The 19,055-nt window shown below is 40.3% G+C and overlaps 1 protein-coding gene across 3 annotated transcripts; it reads left to right on the top strand.

The window, feature by feature from the left end:
• The first annotated feature begins 630 nt into the window (after positions 1-630).
• LOC114087202 (phytanoyl-CoA dioxygenase, peroxisomal-like) lies at positions 631-16,702 on the top strand. 3 transcript variants are annotated; one of them, XM_027928664.2, is made up of 10 exons: positions 631-705; positions 3,748-3,806; positions 5,244-5,354; positions 7,042-7,210; positions 8,756-8,837; positions 9,655-9,660; positions 10,055-10,236; positions 12,779-12,928; positions 14,404-14,538; positions 16,611-16,702. In XM_027928664.2, exons 1-10 carry the CDS (start codon positions 631-633, stop codon positions 16,662-16,664), a joined length of 1,023 nt encoding a protein of 340 aa, XP_027784465.2. In that variant the 3' UTR covers positions 16,665-16,702. The 3 variants fall into 3 exon arrangements, with proteins under 3 accessions (XP_027784465.2, XP_027784464.2, XP_027784466.2); XM_027928663.2 differs by lacking the exon at positions 9,655-9,660; XM_027928665.2 differs by lacking the exons at positions 8,756-8,837; positions 9,655-9,660; positions 10,055-10,236.
• The last annotated feature ends 2,353 nt before the right edge of the window (positions 16,703-19,055 follow it).

Below are 19,055 nucleotides of genomic sequence, written 5' to 3' on the forward strand. Positions count from 1 at the left end.
TTCTACTTTAAAAGATCTTATTTTTAATCCTGTAAGAAAATTTAAATCTGCTAGACAGTATCAGACTTTTCTGGGAGTCGTAAAAAGGACCAGCCAAACTAGCTGGACTTGCACTAAATTAAGTCTCTTTTGAACAGCACTAACGATTTTTTAGGGATAAACATTTGAATTTTACTGGTTTAGCAGTGGCAAGAACAATCACGAGGCTGGCGGTAGATAGACTGAAGCTCTGAAGTTAAGAGTTGCTCAGGTGAAGCAGGGAGGGTCCCCGCGGATCAGAAACAGGCCGCGTGAGAAGAAGGTGCGCTGGTGGCAGGGTCCTCATCCCGCCCCGCGCTGAACAGGTGGCTTGGGCGTCTCGGTCGTCCCCAGGGTCCCCTCACCCAACCCCGCCCCGAGCTGAACAGGTGACCTAGGGCGACTTGGTCATCCCCAGGGCCCCGCCCCCCTACCCTGCCCCACGCTGAACAGGTGGCCTAGGGCGTCTTGGTCATCCCCAGCTGTCCGGGCCCGGGAGGCGGAGCTCTGGGGGGCGCGGTGGGGGGGGGGGGGCGCCACCTTGTTCCTTTATCTCCGGGAGGAGGGGCGGCCTGGGAATGAAGTGTGACAGTAGCCCTACTCGCAGCCGCCATGGAGCAGCCGCGCGCTGCTGCTCGCCTGCGGAGGATTCTGGGGCACCTTGGCGGTTCCTCGGTTCGGGCCGTGGTATCCTTTGGGGTGAGGTGGATTCGCGCCACCCAGTTGGGGCACAGCAGCCTCGGACTTGGAGATTGACGCGGGCTCCTGTGGTGGCCTCCCGGTCTCAGGACTGCCCCTTCTCTTGCCCTGAGCGCCCCTCCGCGCTACTATCCCCCGAAAAGTTACATCTCAAAAGGAGACCTGGGAGCGGGGTTGGATCTCTAGGCGCTGGTAGCCCCCCACGACCCCAAAGGCATCTTTCCCGGGTATTGGGTACGTGACTGTCCTGGTCTCAGTGGCTGCTATCGCGCTTGGCTCCACCTTTCTGGTACTTCTTAGGGCCTACTGTTTGTTGCTTCGTGAAGAGGGGAGGTTGGGTGGCCTTGCCATAGTCATCTGCCTTGTTATTTTTTTTGTACGGTGTGCAAGACCTCTAGGAATGCTTGGAGACCAAGAAATGCCCGAGGGCAGTCACATTAAACAGGAGCACAGAGCTGCTTGGGAGTGGCCTAGGGGCCAGGCATCTGTCCTCCTCTCAGGTGGGGATGCCAGTCCTCTGAAGGGGTGGACACAGCAGCGCGGAGGTGGATCCTTGTCCCAGCCTCTGCTTGGGAGCTTCCTAGGGGAGCTCTGTGCTCCGTAGCAGCCTCTGGTGGCTTGGGGATCCTGACAGAGTCCTAAGCTGATATGTAGGAAAAGGATTTAGACAAGGATTTACTCCTTGTCTTCAGAAGTGAATCCCAAAAGGAATGTGTGTGCCAGGCTTGTAGGGGAGGAGCAGACCCAGAAATAGGGTACTATGAATAGACCTGCCCATCAAATCGGCTTCTTGAACAGCTTTTGCCTGCCCATTCAGGGCGCACTTTTGGAAGCTCTGTAGGAACTGCATGGAGTTTTTCCTTAGGCCAGTATCCTCTCTTCTGCTTTATGTTAACATCCTGACATCTCTCCTAAGGTTGATTATCACAGCTGTTTCTTGGACTTTCGGTGTTGCTCTTCCCACTGGGTTTCCAAGCAGCCATGTGGGAGAACATTGAAATGCTTAAACTTTGTCCATAGAATGATAAAGAGACCCCAGGTGAGGATGTCAGCTCATTTTACAAGTGAGTAACAGAGTCTAGGAGAGATTAAAAATCTGGACCAAGATCATTTAACTAAACCAGTGTTTGTCATAGTGTGGTCCATGGAACAGTGTCATCTGCATCCCCTGGGAACTTGTCAGAAGAAGTGGTTAGAAAAGGACTTCTTCTGGGCAGGTTAGGTCAGTTTGTTTAGCTTAGTGGCAGAGGGCTTGCCTAGTACTGCAGGGCCCTGGGTTTCATCCCAGGAGGGTGGGGAATGCAAATTCTATGGCTCAACTCAACTCCAAAGTTGCTGAGTCAGAATCTAGAATGACACACTTAGGTGTCGTTTATCTTGACATTTGTGATGTAGCCTAGATTTCGAGAGTCACCAATACACTGGGATATTTAGAAGTTTAATTAGGGTTTCTTTGTTCAGTTTCTCAATGCTTTGTTTTCCCTCCCTGAATTTAGAGATTCCTTTTTCATGGCTGTTTTCTATAGGAGCACTGTTTAACATGGCTTTCTGCAATGATGGAATATTCTATGACTGGACATGTAGCTATTGAGCCATTGAAATGGGACCAGCGCAATTCAGGGACAGCATTTGACATTGAATTAATTTCACCTTAAATAGGCAGAGGAGCCTGATGGCTATAATCTTGGATAGCACTGGCTAAGATTTGCAGTGAATTTCCTTTCGTCTTAGACTTCTGGAAGTTTTGTGACAGTTTTTCTCCAGCCTTCATTGTTTCTTAGGAAGGTAAATTTTGGAATAAAAGTTTGATGTATAAAATGTCATATTTATTTTTTAAAGAAGATATGTAGAAAGGGGGAAATTAGAGACATATAACTCATTATTCTACCAGTGACAATTCATTGGTAAACTTTTTAGTGTTTTCCATCATTTGCATATGTATTACAAAACCAGGAACATACTGTATGAGGTTTTTGCATCCATTGTTTTCACCTAACTTTAGATTATAAACATTTCCACTTTATTAAAATTTCCCCAAGAACAATAATAACAAAACAACATGCTGGAGGAATAGTGGAGAGGCACCAAGAACATTGGCTAGAGTCTGAAAACTGAATATCTTGGCAATGACAAATTGCTGAGGGTGGTTGTCCCCGGGCGTTAATCCTTCTGCCTCTGATAGAACAGACAGGAACTCATAATTCTGACTCTTGGCTTGCATCCCTCCTGGACTACGATACTGTCTCTACATTCCTTAGAGACTTCATTTAAGAAATGATAACCTGTTTATGAAAAGTGACACTTTGAAAGGAATTGTTTTAGCTAAAGAAACAATGAGAAAATAATAGAAACCATGAGATGCTGTGTCAATAATCCGTAGTTATAGAATGGAAAAATGATCTTATAAAAAATAATTTATAAAAAATAATTTTACAGATATTTTAAAATTATACTATGGGGTTCATACTCAAATTGGAGTCATTGTTTATTTTATGGACTCCCATCTCCCCATTGAATGACCACCCAAACTTTCTAATATTTTGAACTGAAGCCCAACTCAATTAAATACTTTTTGTGAATAACCATGTTCTGTCTTTACTTCCAGGTTTGAACCTTTGGGTTTGTATTTGTTTAGTGGTTAGGTGAAGCAAATCACATGGATTAAGACAGACTGAAGCCTTGAAGCAGAGTGTGAGTTCTGTCCTGGCTCAGCCATTCCCCTCTGGGTGACCTTGGCCAGTTACTGAGCTCTCCAAGCCCAGGTTTCCTAGTGCAACAGCAGGAATGACTATAAAACCTCTGATATATCTGCCACCTCAGATTATTGTGACAATGAGACAAAGTGATATAAATGAAAGGACTTAAAGCAGCAGTGTGTACCTGTCAGGGTGATGTGGGAAACCTGAGCACCTGGTGCCTGTTTAGGGTACTCCTTTCTTGTGAGAACCTCCCCAGAGAAAATGGTTGTTTCTAGACAAGTTTGACTCCCAAATTTTACTTTTTTTTTTTTTGCCTTAATTCACACCCTAGGTAGCTCACCGCACATCAGGGAAGATTACCCCTGCAAATTTCCATCCTCAGCAATTCCAGTAAGTAGAAATATTTTTAACTGGTAACTCTACTATATGTATCCAGTGGTAACTTGGATACAATATACAATATAACATGTTGCCTGATTAAAATTTATTATACACATTCTCTATTTCCAGGATTTGTTCTAATTAGTAGAATTGTGGATACTTTTGAAGACTTTGACTCTAATTTTCAATATTTATTCTTAAATTTAGAAAGAAGGAAAAATACCAGAAAATGTATAATCTGAGTTTTGAAAATGCAACCATAAGTTATCACAACTAAATTAGTTTGTAGTTTGATTAAACTGAAATATTAGCTAATTTTTTGGTATATATATATATATATATATATATATATATATATATATATTACATTTTCTCTTTTTTTCTTCTGCTTCTTCCTCTTATTTTCCTTTATTATTTATTTATTTATTTATTTTTTTGAGTTTTGGATCTTGCTATGTTGCCTAGGTTGTTTTGCACTCCAGATTTCAGGCAATCTTCCTGCCTCAGCTTCTTGACTAGCTGGAATTATAAGTATGTACTGCCACACCTGCGAGGTTTATTATTATTATTATTGTTGTTGTTGTTGTTATAACACTGTAGATTAAACCCTAGTGGTTTAGTACTGAGCTATATCCCTAGTCCTTTTTATTTTTTATTTTGGGACAGGGTCTGTGTAAGACGCTTAGAGCCTCGCCAGCGCTAAGTTGCTGCGGCTGGTTTAGAAATTGTCATCCTCCTCCCTCAGTCTCCTGAATCACTGAGCTAACAGGCCTGAACCACTGTGTCTGTCCAGGTTCATCATCTTAAATCACCTTTAAGGGGAAGACCTTGACTTTTATAAAATATTGTTATAGCCAAATTTCATCTTAAGAGATGAGTGATTTGCTTTTGCTTGTTTGTTGTACCCTCATTTGGTTTGTGTTACTTTAATGACTTCTTGATTAAATTGAAAACATAAAATTTATTGAATTAGTTCCCCAACTGAAAAATCATATACATTCTAGGAAAAATTCAAAATTAGAGAAATAGAGGGAATTTTTAAACAATCATTTATAATTCCATTATTGAAATGCAATTACTGGCAAAATCTTTTTTTGATGTATTTCTCAATAGTCTCTTTTTCACAAATAGTGTTGTGTTTATATTGTTGTAATCATATTTTATTATAATGTGCGTGTATTGTCAATACTCTTTTGTCCTTTAATTTTAATGCATCAAGTGGATATTATATCGTTAGTTAATTTTTCTTCAATTAATGTACATTTTGTGAGCATTTTTAATGTTTTGGACCTGAAGTTTTTCAAATATTTTAAGATTATTTTGTTAAAGTTCTACAATTAGAAGTATTGGATCAAAAAATATGAACATTTTTGGGGGGGTTCTTGGTACATAATGTTGGGTTGTAATTTAAAATTTGGACTGATTTGGTGCCTTTTTCTCCTGTAGGTATACTTTGGATAATAATGTGCTGAGCCTGGATCAGAGAAAATTTTATGAAGAAAATGGATTTCTTGTTATTAAAAATCTAGTATCTGATGCTGATATTCAACGCTTTAGGTGCAGCAATACTCTTGCTTATTTTACAAAAAATATGCATTATGGTAATTGTGTCATTTTCAGGAAAATGCATAGAATTTAGAACATCATGTTAAGCAAGTAAGGCCGACTCAGAGGGGTCGTTGTTTTCTCTACTGTGTGTAAACTAGAGAGACACAAGTAAAAAGAGGTCTCAAGAAAACAGAAGGGATTGGGCTGGGGATGTGGCTCAATCAGTAGCGCGCTTGTCTGGCATGCGTGCGGCCCGGGTTCGATTCTCAGCACCACATACAAAGATGTTGTGTTCGCCGAAAACTAAAAAAAATAAATAAATATTAAAAAATTCAAAAAAATATATTAAAAAAAAAAAGAAAACAGAAGGGAGATCAATAGATACAAGAAAGATGTCCATGGGATGGAGGAAGGGAGGGAGAGGAGAGGTGCTGGGGAATGAAACTGACCAACTGATGCTCTGTGCAGGTATGAATATATCACATGAAATCCCAACATTATGTATCATTGTAATTCATACATAAAAATTTATAAATTATGTATTATATGTATGCAATGGGATTACAAATTAGATTAGCCTCTGCATGTTCAGATACTTTTGAGTGATGTGGTTTGTTGGGATATGTTTAGGAGCATGGGATCTGGAGGCAGACTTTCTGGCCTTAATCTCAGCTTAACATGGCGTGTCCCACATCGTCACCATAGTTTTCTATACATGTGTGTACTCCTCTGTAAAATGGTCATAGTAATAACACTGATATCCTAGCATTGTTGATAGGAGAGAAAAGGAAAAATATGTGGTATCAGGTAGGTGCTACAGGAGTAGAGTATTTGCTATTAAAGGCCAAGCATCACTTAACAGAAAATCAGTATCCAAACCATTGAGCACCGAGATGATGTCACAAGGGGGAAATTCCATACTTGGCTCATATGATGGTCATGGTCACAACACAGACACACTAAAAATATTGTATAAAATTATCTTCAAGCTGTGTGTATGAGGTATAGAGGAGACACAGAGTCATTTTGTGATGACACATAGGTGTCATCTTCCAGATATCTCATTATTATATTTTGTTATTAAGATTATTATTATTTTTAGTGCTTGGACTTGAATCCAGGAAGTTTCATCCCCATCCCTTTGTTCATTTTATTTTGAGACAGAGTCTTGCTAAATTGAATAGGCTGGCTTTAAATTTACTATCCTGTAGTCTCACCTCCTGAGTCTCTGGGATTACAGCATGCTCCACCACAATCAGCTCATTTTGTATATGTCAATATTCTAAGATCCAAAAATACCTGATGTTAGTTCTAAGTATTTGAGATAAGGGATATTCAGCCTGTATTATTACAATGGAATCAGAAAACTATGTCACCACTGGTATGTTAAGCAAAGCAATATTCTCGTTTTTTTTTTTTTTGGTGGTGCTGAGGATTGAACCTAGGGCCTTGTGCATGTGAGGCAAGCACTCTACCAACTGAGCTATATCCCCAGCCCCCCTTGCTTTTTTAATTCTTGCAGGAGGCCAGGAGGCCAGGACTTCTGAGTTGGCCATTTTCTCCTCCCTCTACTAGGCCTGAGGACTGACTTAGCAGACAGAAACTGTTCCTGAATCTGTAAATCTTTGCACAGGTCAGGGCCAACCAGAGGTATGGAGCAGAGGTCATGACGTTATTTGTAAATTTAATTTTCTAGGGTTGCATTTGAAAAGATCTGCAGGGAGGAGTCCAAACCAGCAGGACTCATGATAATAAGAGATGTGTCCTCTGTGGAATCAGAGAATATACCAAGTGAGAAAACAATTGCAAGGATTCAAGATTACCAGGAAGATAAGGAGCTCTTTAGATACTGCACTCTCCCAGAGGTTAGAGACTTGCTCTTGGTTTGGTTTCTCCTTCATAGACAGCTTGCAGGTCTGCCCCAAGATCCCCTGGTTGTGTGAATCTAACCCCTTCCTACACATGGAACACTAGAGTGGTGGGTCTCAGCTGGAGGTGATTTTGCCTCCCAGTGGATATTGACAATGTCTCAAGACTTTCCTGGTGATGGTAACCGCATAGTGGGTGCACTAGTGGCTTCTAGTGGGTAGGGACCAAGGATGCTGATAATGGGGCCTGAGATCCCATGATGCACAGAGGAGCTCTCTCCCCAAGAATTGTCCCAACCAAGATACCAATAGCACCAAGACTAAGAAACACTTCTGTGAAGTGTGCTAATTATCTTTTTTTGTGTGTGTGGGGGGGAGTCAGAAATTCTGAGTTAAATAGAAAGAGCGCTTCTAAGACTCAATATCAACAGGGGTGAAATTGTGAGGCTGTAATTTGTAAATGTATTGACTTTTTAATGTATTTCATAAATTGGGTCAGTTGAATGAATTGCTTTTAAACTTAATTTAGTTTTTATTTAATTTGATTTATTTGTGGTACTAAGAATTGAACTCTGGGGCACTATTTCTTTCAACTACACTCCCAACTCTTTTTACTCTTTGTTTTGAGAAAGGGTAATGCTGTGGTTGAGGCTGGCCTTGAACCTATGATTTTTCTGCTTCAGCCTCCCAATCTGCTGGGATAATAGCCGTGAGTCACTAAGCCTTAAGTTAGTTATTTTTTTCTAAAAATTTATTCTTCTTGAATAGTAATTGATATATCTAAAAGTACCCAAGCAAATCAGAAGGGCACAACATAAGAAATAGTGTCTCTCTACTCAGCCCCTCTTGCTCTTGGTGCATTCTTCTGGAATTAGGTCCTGCATCCTCAAATGTGTTTGTTCACTCCCACCTTTTAGCACCGTGGTTTCCTAACCACTTGTTTAAAATGGTTTTGAAAGAGACTTTCCATATAGCAGATGCTGTCAGAGTGTTTGACTCCTGAAGACAGACTGCACAAGTAAATCACCTGTGGTATCCTGCCCAGCACTCAAGAGAGAAGGCCCAGGGGAAATGACCTACCATCTGTGCTTACCACCTCTGGTGCTGTGATGGGAATGGAAGTTTGCAGGTGGTCACAGATGAAACCACAGGCAACTTGTGTTGGATGAAGCACTACCATCCATGATGTTCAGATTTTCTATTTTCCTTTCTTCTCATGAGACTAGGGCTCTATGGGTATAGGGGGCTGCTTTTTTTTTGGCCAATCTTGGTCCCTGTACTGGCCATTATTCTGCCTTGTTCATTAACCTCAGGGAAGAGATTCAGGGAATGGCCAGACTTATTGGATTATACTCCATGCTTTCTCAGAGAAGTTCCATTTAATTTGTAGTGTTGGAAATTCAACACTATATTTCATGATTGTGAAATACCAATTGGTATTTAAATTGTTGTCATTTGGGTTCTTGTGTGGACACTTTATGCCTCTTGCCTATACTTCTGATTTCCAATGAGATTGTTCTTCTTTCTTCTCCCTTTTCTCAGATTCTGAAGTATGTGGAGTGCTTCACTGGACCCAATGTCATGGCCATGCACACAATGCTGATAAACAAACCTCCAGATACGGGTAAAGGGCTCTTATTGTTAAAGAGAATCAAGAAAAAAAAAAGATTCTTTAATTAAAACATGTAGAGTTGTTGTTCTAGATCTGGTCATGTGTGTAACTGTCAAACTTTGGGTGAGTGAATGTGGGTGCTTTTGTTTAAGACTTAAAATAGCTCATGTTATATCAACTTTGAAGTGTAATACTGATTTCAGATGTTGATTATAGGGTTTTGCTAAATTTTCAGATGACTGGCTCCCTGGAAAAGTAGGTTGAGAAACATGACTATTATTATGTCATAGACTCCCTCTATTCAACATCTGTGATCTTCACCAACCATTCTTAGCCAGGATCACATGGATTCTGCACTCCTGATCTGAAGACATCATTTTTACTAACAGGATGAAAGCTATTACTACAAGTCACACTCAAGTGCTCGTGGTGCCTTGTGCTTGCCAAAACCTAGATTCTAAGTCCTCATGGAGACACTGATTCTGAAGTAGATCCCAGATGTCTGCATTTTAATACCCATGCCCAGAGATTCCACTGCAGGTGACTCTTGGACCACACTCAGAGATTTTTCTGTACCAAGCAGCAGAAATCAGTCAAGAGGGCTGTATCCTTTTCTACTTTTTCTTCCTTTTGACAGCTGGGAGAGGTTTATTTGATAAGACTGAAGCACAGTGTTTTCCTCCATGGATGTTCTGCCTGTTTCGAGGAGATTTGGGGGAAACCAAATTCTAAAATCAAAGCTGGGGAAAATGTTTGTATGGTCAGTGGTTCTGACTGGTCAATAACTATACAGAGGATGCCGATTGCTCTGTGAATTAAGACCTCTAAGAAAACTGTTTGTGGTATTAGCCACTTAGAAGGGAACCTCAAATTTGAATCAGTAACATTCTCTTTAATTTACTTCATTCGGCTTTTTAAATTTTTTAAAAATCCTTTTGTATGCTAGCTCTGTGCGAAATCCAGAGTGACGAAGAAATAAAGCAAAGCAGAGATGATGGAGTATATGCAACTTTCTAGAAAAGAATGTAAGCACCCAGCCACCAGTAACTCAGAAGAAAAGGCTTCATGTAGACTCAATATTTCACTTTAGTGCTGGTCTATTGGGAATGATTTTCCACAGTATTTTTATTTTTTAATTTTTTTTGCAGGGGAAGCTAATGTGTTGTTTATTCTGGCATAGGATAAGAATTGTGAGGTTTAAGCCCCTTTTGACAGCAGTCTCATTTCAGGCAGGAAGACCTCCCGGCACCCCTTGCACCAGGATCTGCACTTTTTCCCCTTCAGGCCCAGCAATCGCATTGTTTGTGCTTGGACTGCCATGGAGCACATTGACCGGAACAACGGCTGTCTGGCTGTCCTCCCAGGCACCCACAAACTTCCCCTGAAGCCACATGACTACCCCCAGTGGGAGGTAGGTCTGTCTGACCACTGAGTCTGGATCAGAATCTCTTTCACTGTTGTTATTTCACATCAGGTGCAAAAAGCTTAGAAATGAGACTGCTTTCCTTTCTCAGCAAAGCATTGTCCTGAAATTTGAAATTAGGATCAGGGGGAGTTCAAGGACATCACATAAAGTATTCATTTGATTTGTTCTTTCAACATGGGCTTGAAAGCCAGCCAGTGTGGAGACTTGGGTAGGAGCTGCCTAGGATCTGAGATGGCGAGGCTTGATGGCAGAGGTCAGGCATCAATCCTTCAACTCTGGTGTGTGTGAAGTGCCAGCTGACTGAGGCTCTCAGAGTAGAAGAAGGGAGGGAGGGATTATCTCCGTGCACCTGTGAAGACTAGAAAAAATGCTCAGGGGTGGGAGGTGGTGATTGAGCTGAGCCTTAAAGGTCAAGGTAGAATTTCCTATCACAAAAAATCTCCTTGGAGGCATCAGGGTTAAGGGCAAGTGGAACCTGGCTAATGAACATGAAATATGGAAGGCATTCTCAGATCAGATGGGCTGGGGGCTGAGGCACATTTTGGAGAGTAGAAGGGGAAGAGAACCTGAGAAGGTCTTTCAGGACCGATTCAAAATGACTTTCACACCTGTAGGTTACATGGAGAGAATGGGGTCCTTTCCTTTTTAGGAAGCTGGAAGAGTTTTTATTTCTAACGAAAGTGTTTTTGAGGTGTAAGTATCATATAATAGTACATATTTTCAATGTATAATTTGATCATTTTGACACACACACACACACACACACACACATACACACCTGGCACCACAATGAAGAGAATATTTTCCACCTCCTCCCCAGGCAACCACTCAGCTGATTTCTGTTCCTATAGATTAGTTTGCATTTTATAAAAAGTCATATAGATATAATCATGTGGCATACACTTTTTTTTTTTGGAGTGGTTGCTGTTGCTCCGCATATTTACTTTGAGGTTCAACAAAGCTGACAGTCGCAATAGCTTGTTCCTTTCCGTTCAGTGGCATGGCTGAACAATGGTTGGTTTATCCATTCAAATGTTGGTGCTGGGGAGCTACTATGTGCTTCTGCACCCATGAATGGCAAGGTCCTATCCATTCTTCAAGAATATGATCTCAGGTCTGGGGCACAATTGATTCCCAGGAGGTGTAGGAGCTCAGAGGCAGCAAAACCAGAGAGCAGATCTCAGCCTTTTTGATGCCAGACCAGAAGATCCTGAAATCCCTGATGATGGTCAGAATGGAAAGGGCAGCTGTGGTGAGCAAGGAGACTGAGTCTTGCTTCTGTCGGATGTGAAGGCTGTGGCTTCAAGGGCTTTTCTCTCCGAATTCTTGCACTATGGATTGTTATCTGTGGAAATATTTGAGTCTGAATCCTGATATAAAAGTGGAAATGGTGAAATTCATCAGTTAAGTTCAGGGACAGGCAAGGGTTGGTGCAATCCTAAGGAGGCTTATTGAGCAGAAGGGAATGGTGTCCAGGGCTATGGGAGTAGACTGGTGTCTGAGAAGCTGCTGAGATTCACAGCAGTGGCAGTGGAAGGTCTGCTTAGCTTAGCAGGGACCAATATGCACCTTGGCCAGGAAAGAAGGACACAGAGTCAAAGTCACAATATTGTGCAGTAGGACAATGATTATTCCCCATTGGAATGGGACACTTCTGCCCAGATGCATAAAGGCTCATCAACTGTAGTCACTACTCACTTTAATTTGTATAATAAGGACATACATACACATTTCCTGGAGTTAAGACTACTTTTGGAAATAGTTATCAAAAAATACAGTGTTTAAACTTACTATTGTCTTTTTATTCTGAATATGACATAAGTCCTTTGAACTTAGAAAAATTGAGCATGTTCTGTACTTGGTTTGGGGAGAATAATTAGCCTATTCAAGATACCCTGAATAATACAAGAATGATGTGAACAAAATTCTAGGTGAGGAGAATGTCAGGCTGGGGCAAGGATGTGAAGATTGAGGCTGTAAATGCCTAAGAGAAAGGTGTTCACCTGCATTCACCACAAGAGGCAGAACTGATCTAGATTGTTTATAATTCAATTAGGAAGGGTAGGTGAAGTCCCAGTTTGGTTCATTTGTTAAAAATGATTTTAATATAAAAAACAATGAATTTAATATATGTGACTTTAATTTGTTGCGTTGCTGGGGTTCAAACCCAGGGCCTTGCACATGCTAGGCAAGCCCTCCACCTCTGGGCTACATCTCTAGCCCTTTGTACAAATCTTAATTTAAGAGAAAGTCTGGCTAAGTTTGCTAGTCTGCCCTGAACTTATGATGCCTGGCCTCAGCCTCCCAAGTAGCTGGGATCACAGGTGTGTACCACTGTACCTGCAGCAGATGATGTTTAAAAACCCAGAAATATGACAGACTTTTGCATTTTTTATATTTAATAATTTAATTTAGATAAGTCTTTCTCTTATAAGAAGTCAGAGAACTCTTGCTGTCCCTGCCAAGTCATATACAAAGTGTTCATTTTGGTGCTTCCTCCAGACTTTGCCTATCTTATGTGTTTCAGGGTGGAGTTAACATTTTCTACCATGGGATCCAGAACTATGACCAGGACCATGCCCGAGTGCACCTTGTGATGGAGAAGGGAGACACCGTTTTCTTCCACCCATTGCTCATCCATGGATCTGGTCGGAATCAAACTCAAGGATTCCGGAAAGTATGCATCCATGTTGCTTCAGTTTTGAAAGATGAATGGGTTCAAAACAGAAAATCATTAGTATATTAACACATAAAAGATTTATGACTTTTCACTAAACTGGACTGTTTTTTTCCAGTTTGTTAACCAGGAAGTATGTTTGCCTTCCTTGTACTTTTTTTTTCTCTACTTAGTCAGAAGCCAGGTACACTCAGGATCCTAAACCTGTTACTATTGAATCTTGGTCATTTGTGGAATTGCTTCAGAGCAGTAGCTCACCTTTCAGTGCACAGTTTCTGCTTTCTTAAGCTAAAACAATGACTAAAATACTCAAATAATCACATTTGGGATTTATATTGCTCAGGGTAACTAGAACAAGAAGCAAATTTAGAATATCCTTATTATTATAGAATATCCTTACTAACTAGGAAAAACAATATTGATCCTAAGCAAAGGTTCTGAATTGTCAGCACATATTTATCCCCCTCTAATCTCAGTGTTTTAAATTAAATAATTTTGTCACTGACATTTAAAAATTGACAGAATTCCTTACAATTTCCCTGATTTCTCACTTGTCTCAAATTCAGCAGATCTTAGAGTATTGTGGGCTCACTTTCCCCATAGTAACAAGGTTGTCCATAATATTAAGGCTCCTTTAAGATTCAGTGGGGTTTCTAGTTTGTCCCCTGGTTCCCACTGATCCCTGTTCTAACCCCAAGTATAGGGTTGCAGACTTTATTCATTTATATTTGCACCAGGCTCACTAGGGCCTGGTACAAGTTGATACCAGTTGGGGCAGTCCTGAGGATAAAATTGAAGGGGCTACCAAAATCTCAGCCATCAAGTTAAATGCTGTTTTACTAAATCAAAATTAATGCAAAAAAATCCATGCTGTGTACAATGTCAAAAATTTAAATAAAAGACAGGAAGTACCCGCACTAGCATAACCCTCAGGCCATGTTAAGTATGGAAGTGCAAGCACAAAGATGCAAATAGTGATGTGATTTGTAATATATTCACTTTGCAATATTTCCACATTTTCACTGATTTTAATGTTTTGGAAGAACATTTACAATTATTTCCTAACAACATGGGTGTAGAAGTACACAATTTTCCTTATGCCTTGTGTCTTGATGTGGCTTTGTCTGGCACAGGGTCTGCACAGAAAATAGAGTTTAAAGAAAACTTTAGATGCTTAGAAATGTGAAGATCTGTACTTAGATAATTATGCCACCTGTCCTATATATATATCTTTTAAAAATAAATAATTAGGTAAAAGACTCTTTAGTCATTTCTTAATTAGCCTTTCGGTGGGAGAGCAAGAGGGAGAGGCTCACCTAGAAAGTGACAGATTTAGGATGCCATGGAGGGCCTGGTAGTTGACTAGTCAAATCCTGGGCAGAAGAATGGACTCCCTGAAAGGAGAACTCCTCCTAGCTTGGTTGTTGGCATTCATAGCATACTTTTCTCCATTATCAATTGTTCACTGTGCACAGGCAATTTCCTGCCATTTTGCCAGTTCTGATTGCCACTACATCGATGTGAAGGATACCAGTCAAGAACACATTGAGAAAGAAGCTGTGGGAATAGTAGATAAATTCTACGGAAGTGACAGTGGCTTAGACTTGAAGGTACACTTGCATGAAATAACCAAGTAAAATGTCTGAAGTTTCTTGTCTTTACATGCTTAATTAATCCCTAATTTAATTTGAAATGAAGGATATGGGAATTCTGAATGCATAGGAACAAACATAAAGGTTTGGGACTTCAATCAGGCCTCCCTTCTTGGTAAGGAATATTTTCATTAGGCAATCCTGTAAGACTTCAGGGAGCAATTCTGGAGTAGTGTTGCTTTTGGTAAACTTGCATCTAGAGCAGAGTTGGAGTAATGCTTATGGATGAAGGGCATTAGACAGCGTTTCATGTGCTTTCCTAATTGATACACATCACTTGGAAAGTATTTGTTTCTAAGTAGTGGACATTCAATGCCGCTAAAGAGCAATAGATAAATTAGCAGTCAAAGCCAAAAAAAAAAAAAAAAAAAAAACCTTCACTTTATAGAAAACACACAGTTTAGGTTCTGAACTAAGAAGGTATTCCTATTTTACTTTATTTGTATGAGATAATGATAGTATGGGCATGTACTATCAAGAGACTAAGTGTGATGATAACTCTAGTCCATCCAGGAATCTGTAGGTCAGTGCACACCAGTGGGATGCTATAGTGCCATTGGGAACCTTCAGAACAGCTTTCCAGGGTGGAGAATCTTGCTTCTCTCTTTAGAATCTACAAATGTGTCCCTTGTCTGAAAATGATTGGGGATTCAACCAACTGAAATTTGTAAAAATATTCAGAATATTAAACAGTATTTGAAAAAAATCGCATCTGTACTAAACATATATAGACATTTTAAAAATCATTATTTCCTGTATAATACAGCCTAACAACTACCTCATGTTTCTATTGCACCAGGTGCTCTAAGTAATCTAGGGGTGATTTAAAATATATGGGAGGATGAACAGAGGTTATTTTATTGCAGGGACATGAGTACCCATGGGTTTTGGTAGCTGAGGGGTCCTGGAATGTACATTACATTTGAAGTTTGTGAAGGTTGTCTAGAATGAACACCACCCATATTTTAGGTATCTCACCAGTTAGAGCTTATTGGATATATTTAGAATAGAAATAGAATAATAGAATAACAATACCAACTCATATAATTCTAACTTATAAAAACACTCCCATGGGCCTGGAATGTGGCTCAGTGGTAGAGTGCTCACCTAGTACGTGCGAGGCACTGGTTCAATACTCAGCACCACATACAAATAAATAAATAAAGGTATTGTGTCCAACTAAAAATAAAAAAATGTATATTTAAAAAAACTAAAACTAAAATGCTTCCATGTCCCATTTCTGATTTCCTTCACCAGAACGCAGTGAACAATCTGTAATGCACCTGCTGTAAAGGACAAATTGAAGACCCAGAGAGTGGACTAAGTAACAGAGCTAGATTTCAAAGTCAGGCCTAATTCTGAAATCATTCTTTCCACAATACCTTGCTGTCTGCTCAACCAGAAACAAGAAACAAGAAATTAGAAGGTCTCAATTGCTTTATTAATAATTGCAGCAGGGTGCGTTGTGGCACATGCCTGTAATCCCAGCTACTTCACAGCTTGGCTGAGGCAGGAGGATTGCAAGTGAGGCCAGCCTCAACAACTTAGTGAGCCTCTGTCTCAAAATGGAAAATAAAAAGCCTGGGGATATAGATCAGTGGAGAGTGGCCCTGGGTTCTATCTCCAGTACCCCCCTCCCCATACCAAGTAAGCCAGTATACACGGTACCATATTCACTTCTACGATCTCATCAGAGTTGCAACCTCAAAGTGGTTCAGGCAAGTAATAAAAAGACAAGCTGAGAGAAGGGTTGTGAACTACTGTGACTGAGCATCACAGCCACCCTCCTGGTGTATAACCTGTGATCAGCGAGGCCGACAGCTTGGGGATCCACTGACTCCATGCAATTGGCATTGTTTTAATTGTTGGCAATAGAATTAATTGCAGTTTCAAAGCTTGTTTATTTATTAATCAATATAAGAATCATAGCATTGTTTTCCTAGTTAAGCATTTGTAGAGCCTAGAAATCTTTGTGGGGAATAGGCCAATGGATGTGTTCCACACACTCATTCTGTTGGTATTATTTCCAGGATATTTGGATGTTTCGAGCCCGACTTGTGAAAGGAGAAAGAATCACCCTTTGAACTAGTCCTTGATTATAACTCTTTCAAAGGAGATCAAAGAAACAAGGAGTCTAAGGAAAATGTTTTCATATGGGATGATGTAAGATGATGTAATGTTTTCTATCACTTGGTATCAAAATCAAGACACATGCATTGGGAACTTCATTTTGCAGAGTTAATTTTGCAGTGCAGTGATGTTATTTTAGTGGAAGTAAGAACAGTAAAATGAAATATAAATATTTTCAGAAAGACTGTTTTGGGATTACAACCAATAAATGTAGCATATGATTTAAGTATGTTCAATCAGTTCCTCTTGTTGAATTAGCTGTTTATCCCTGCAGAAATGAATTCCCTGAAACTCAGTGTGCACTGAGATGAGCATGCCTCTCCTAGTAAAGCCAACACTTCCCCATTTAATGTCATGAGAGATTTCCAAACTAGAACCATGTGTAGTACATTCACATTTGGTGAAGGGCGTACCAAGGCCATCATGGGATTAAAATAAGGTGGGTCCTCATTCTCTGACCCAGGCTTCCTTCCAGGACTTCTCCAATCCAGCTACTCTCTTTCAAAACCAGAATATTTTTTCAAAAAATATCCTTTGTTTCTAAAGAATGTAGACAAGGGCACCTTCCCAGATATTTCCTGTTAAGCAGGGCAACTGAAAGTCTTCAGAATTTATGAATGAAACCTAAGCTTTTTTTGAGGACCAGAAACATACTCTAGGCTGAATTGGGAGTGAGCTTGGACTGGGGATTTATTTTAATATATCACTGTATTTCTATACCAGTTGAGGAGTGCAACCACTCTGGAAAGAAGTATGGAGAGTCCTCAAGAAAACTAGGAACCATTGGAGCCAGTTATCCCACTCCTTGGTATATACCCAAAAGTTTTTAAATCAGCATACTATAGTAATATAGCCACATCAATGTTTATAGCAGCACAATTCATAATATCTAGGCTATGGAACAAAACTAGGTGCCCTTCAACAAATGAATGGATAAAGAAATTGTGGCATATATGCACAATGCAATATTATTTAGCTATAAAGAAGAAGACTTTATGACCTTCATTTGTAAATGGGTGGATCTGGAGACTATCATGCTTAGTGAATTAAGTAAAATCTCCCTAAAGCCAAAGATTGATATTCTCTGATACATGGATGCTAACCTACAACAAGTTGTGAGGGAATAGAAATTCAGTGGTTTTAGACACAGGGGAATGAAGGGCGGGAGATAGGAATAGGAAAGACAGAGGAATTCTTCTGACATAACTTTTTTATGTATATGCATGAACACACCAGAGTGAATCTCAACATTGTATACATCCACAAGACTGGGATCCTGACTAGAATAAGGTATATCATATTTGTATAAATATAACAAAATAGATTCTACTGTCATTTATTACTAAAGAGAACATTAAAAAATTCTCTTAAAGACAAAAACATGGTTCTTATTTTTAAAAATTATATTTATGGCTTGATTAAGAATAAAACAGCCAGTTCCTTTCTTGTTATTCTGCTGAGCAGAGGTTTTCCTAAGGCTTGTGTTACCATGTTTGTTAGTTTCTTAGCCCCTGCTGGAAAGGAGAGAAGGCAAGAGAATCATGAAAGGGCCTAAAGAAAGGATTCCTAGAAGGATGGGAACTAAAAGGTAAATAAGGAATGCCAGTGCAAACAGCATGCAGGAAGCAGGGCTTGTATCTAGAATGAACCTCCAACTAGTTTCAACCTGAATTTCTTTCCCTGCCTGGGCCTCCCAAGAAGCTGTGATTACAGGTGTGCTCCCCTGAGCCCTGCTTCAATCCAACTAGGAAAACCAGATTCCAGGGAAAACAGCACAGTTAGTCCCCAATGCATCTGTGAGTGAAAGCCAACTCTTCTGTCAGGAACATGCACTTCTCATCTCATCTGTGTCCCTTCTGTCCCTTAGTTCACATATCAATCTGCAGGCGCCCACTCTGTAGTGGGAGGGGAATGACAGCAGGATGACTAGGGCTGCTTTTCACCCGTGTGCACCCTCCTTGGGGAAGGACGGGAGCAAACCCCTGGTGGAACATGAAGAGATGGGACAAAACACCTTGGCAGAATGAGGAGAAGCCTGGCTGCTCAGTGGGAGGGGATGTGTTCCGGGCTGTTCATTCATCAGACAGTAATCCAACAGTTGATACTCAATGTGCAAAATAAAACTAGAACCTTCTTCTAAGGAATTTGGGACTCAGAGTTGTGAAAAGCCAGAAGCCTTTGCTCACTTGTATGTACTTGGACTCCCCTTTGTTTCCTGTGTTCTTTTTAATATATAGTTGGGATAAAAAAAATGGGATAAAAATAACTGGGATGAAATATATATTTAACAGCCAAGTACAATGGCACATGCCTGTAATCCCAGTGGCTCAGGAGGCTGAGGCAGG

This window comes from Marmota flaviventris, chromosome 12 (assembly GCF_047511675.1).
Source record: "Marmota flaviventris isolate mMarFla1 chromosome 12, mMarFla1.hap1, whole genome shotgun sequence".
Lineage (NCBI taxonomy): Eukaryota > Metazoa > Chordata > Mammalia > Rodentia > Sciuridae > Marmota > Marmota flaviventris.

Excerpts from the sequence above, each read along its gene's own strand:
- LOC114087202 (XM_027928664.2), top strand. The coding sequence starts at position 631 with ATGGAGCAGCCGCGCGCTGCTGCTCGCCTGCGGAGGATTCTGGGGCAC. Across the intron at positions 706-3,747 it reads GTTCCTCGGTTCGGGCCGTG|GTAGCTCACCGCACATCAGG; the intron begins GTATCCTTTGGG and ends TTCACACCCTAG. Across the intron at positions 12,929-14,403 it reads AAACTCAAGGATTCCGGAAA|GCAATTTCCTGCCATTTTGC; the intron begins GTATGCATCCAT and ends CACTGTGCACAG.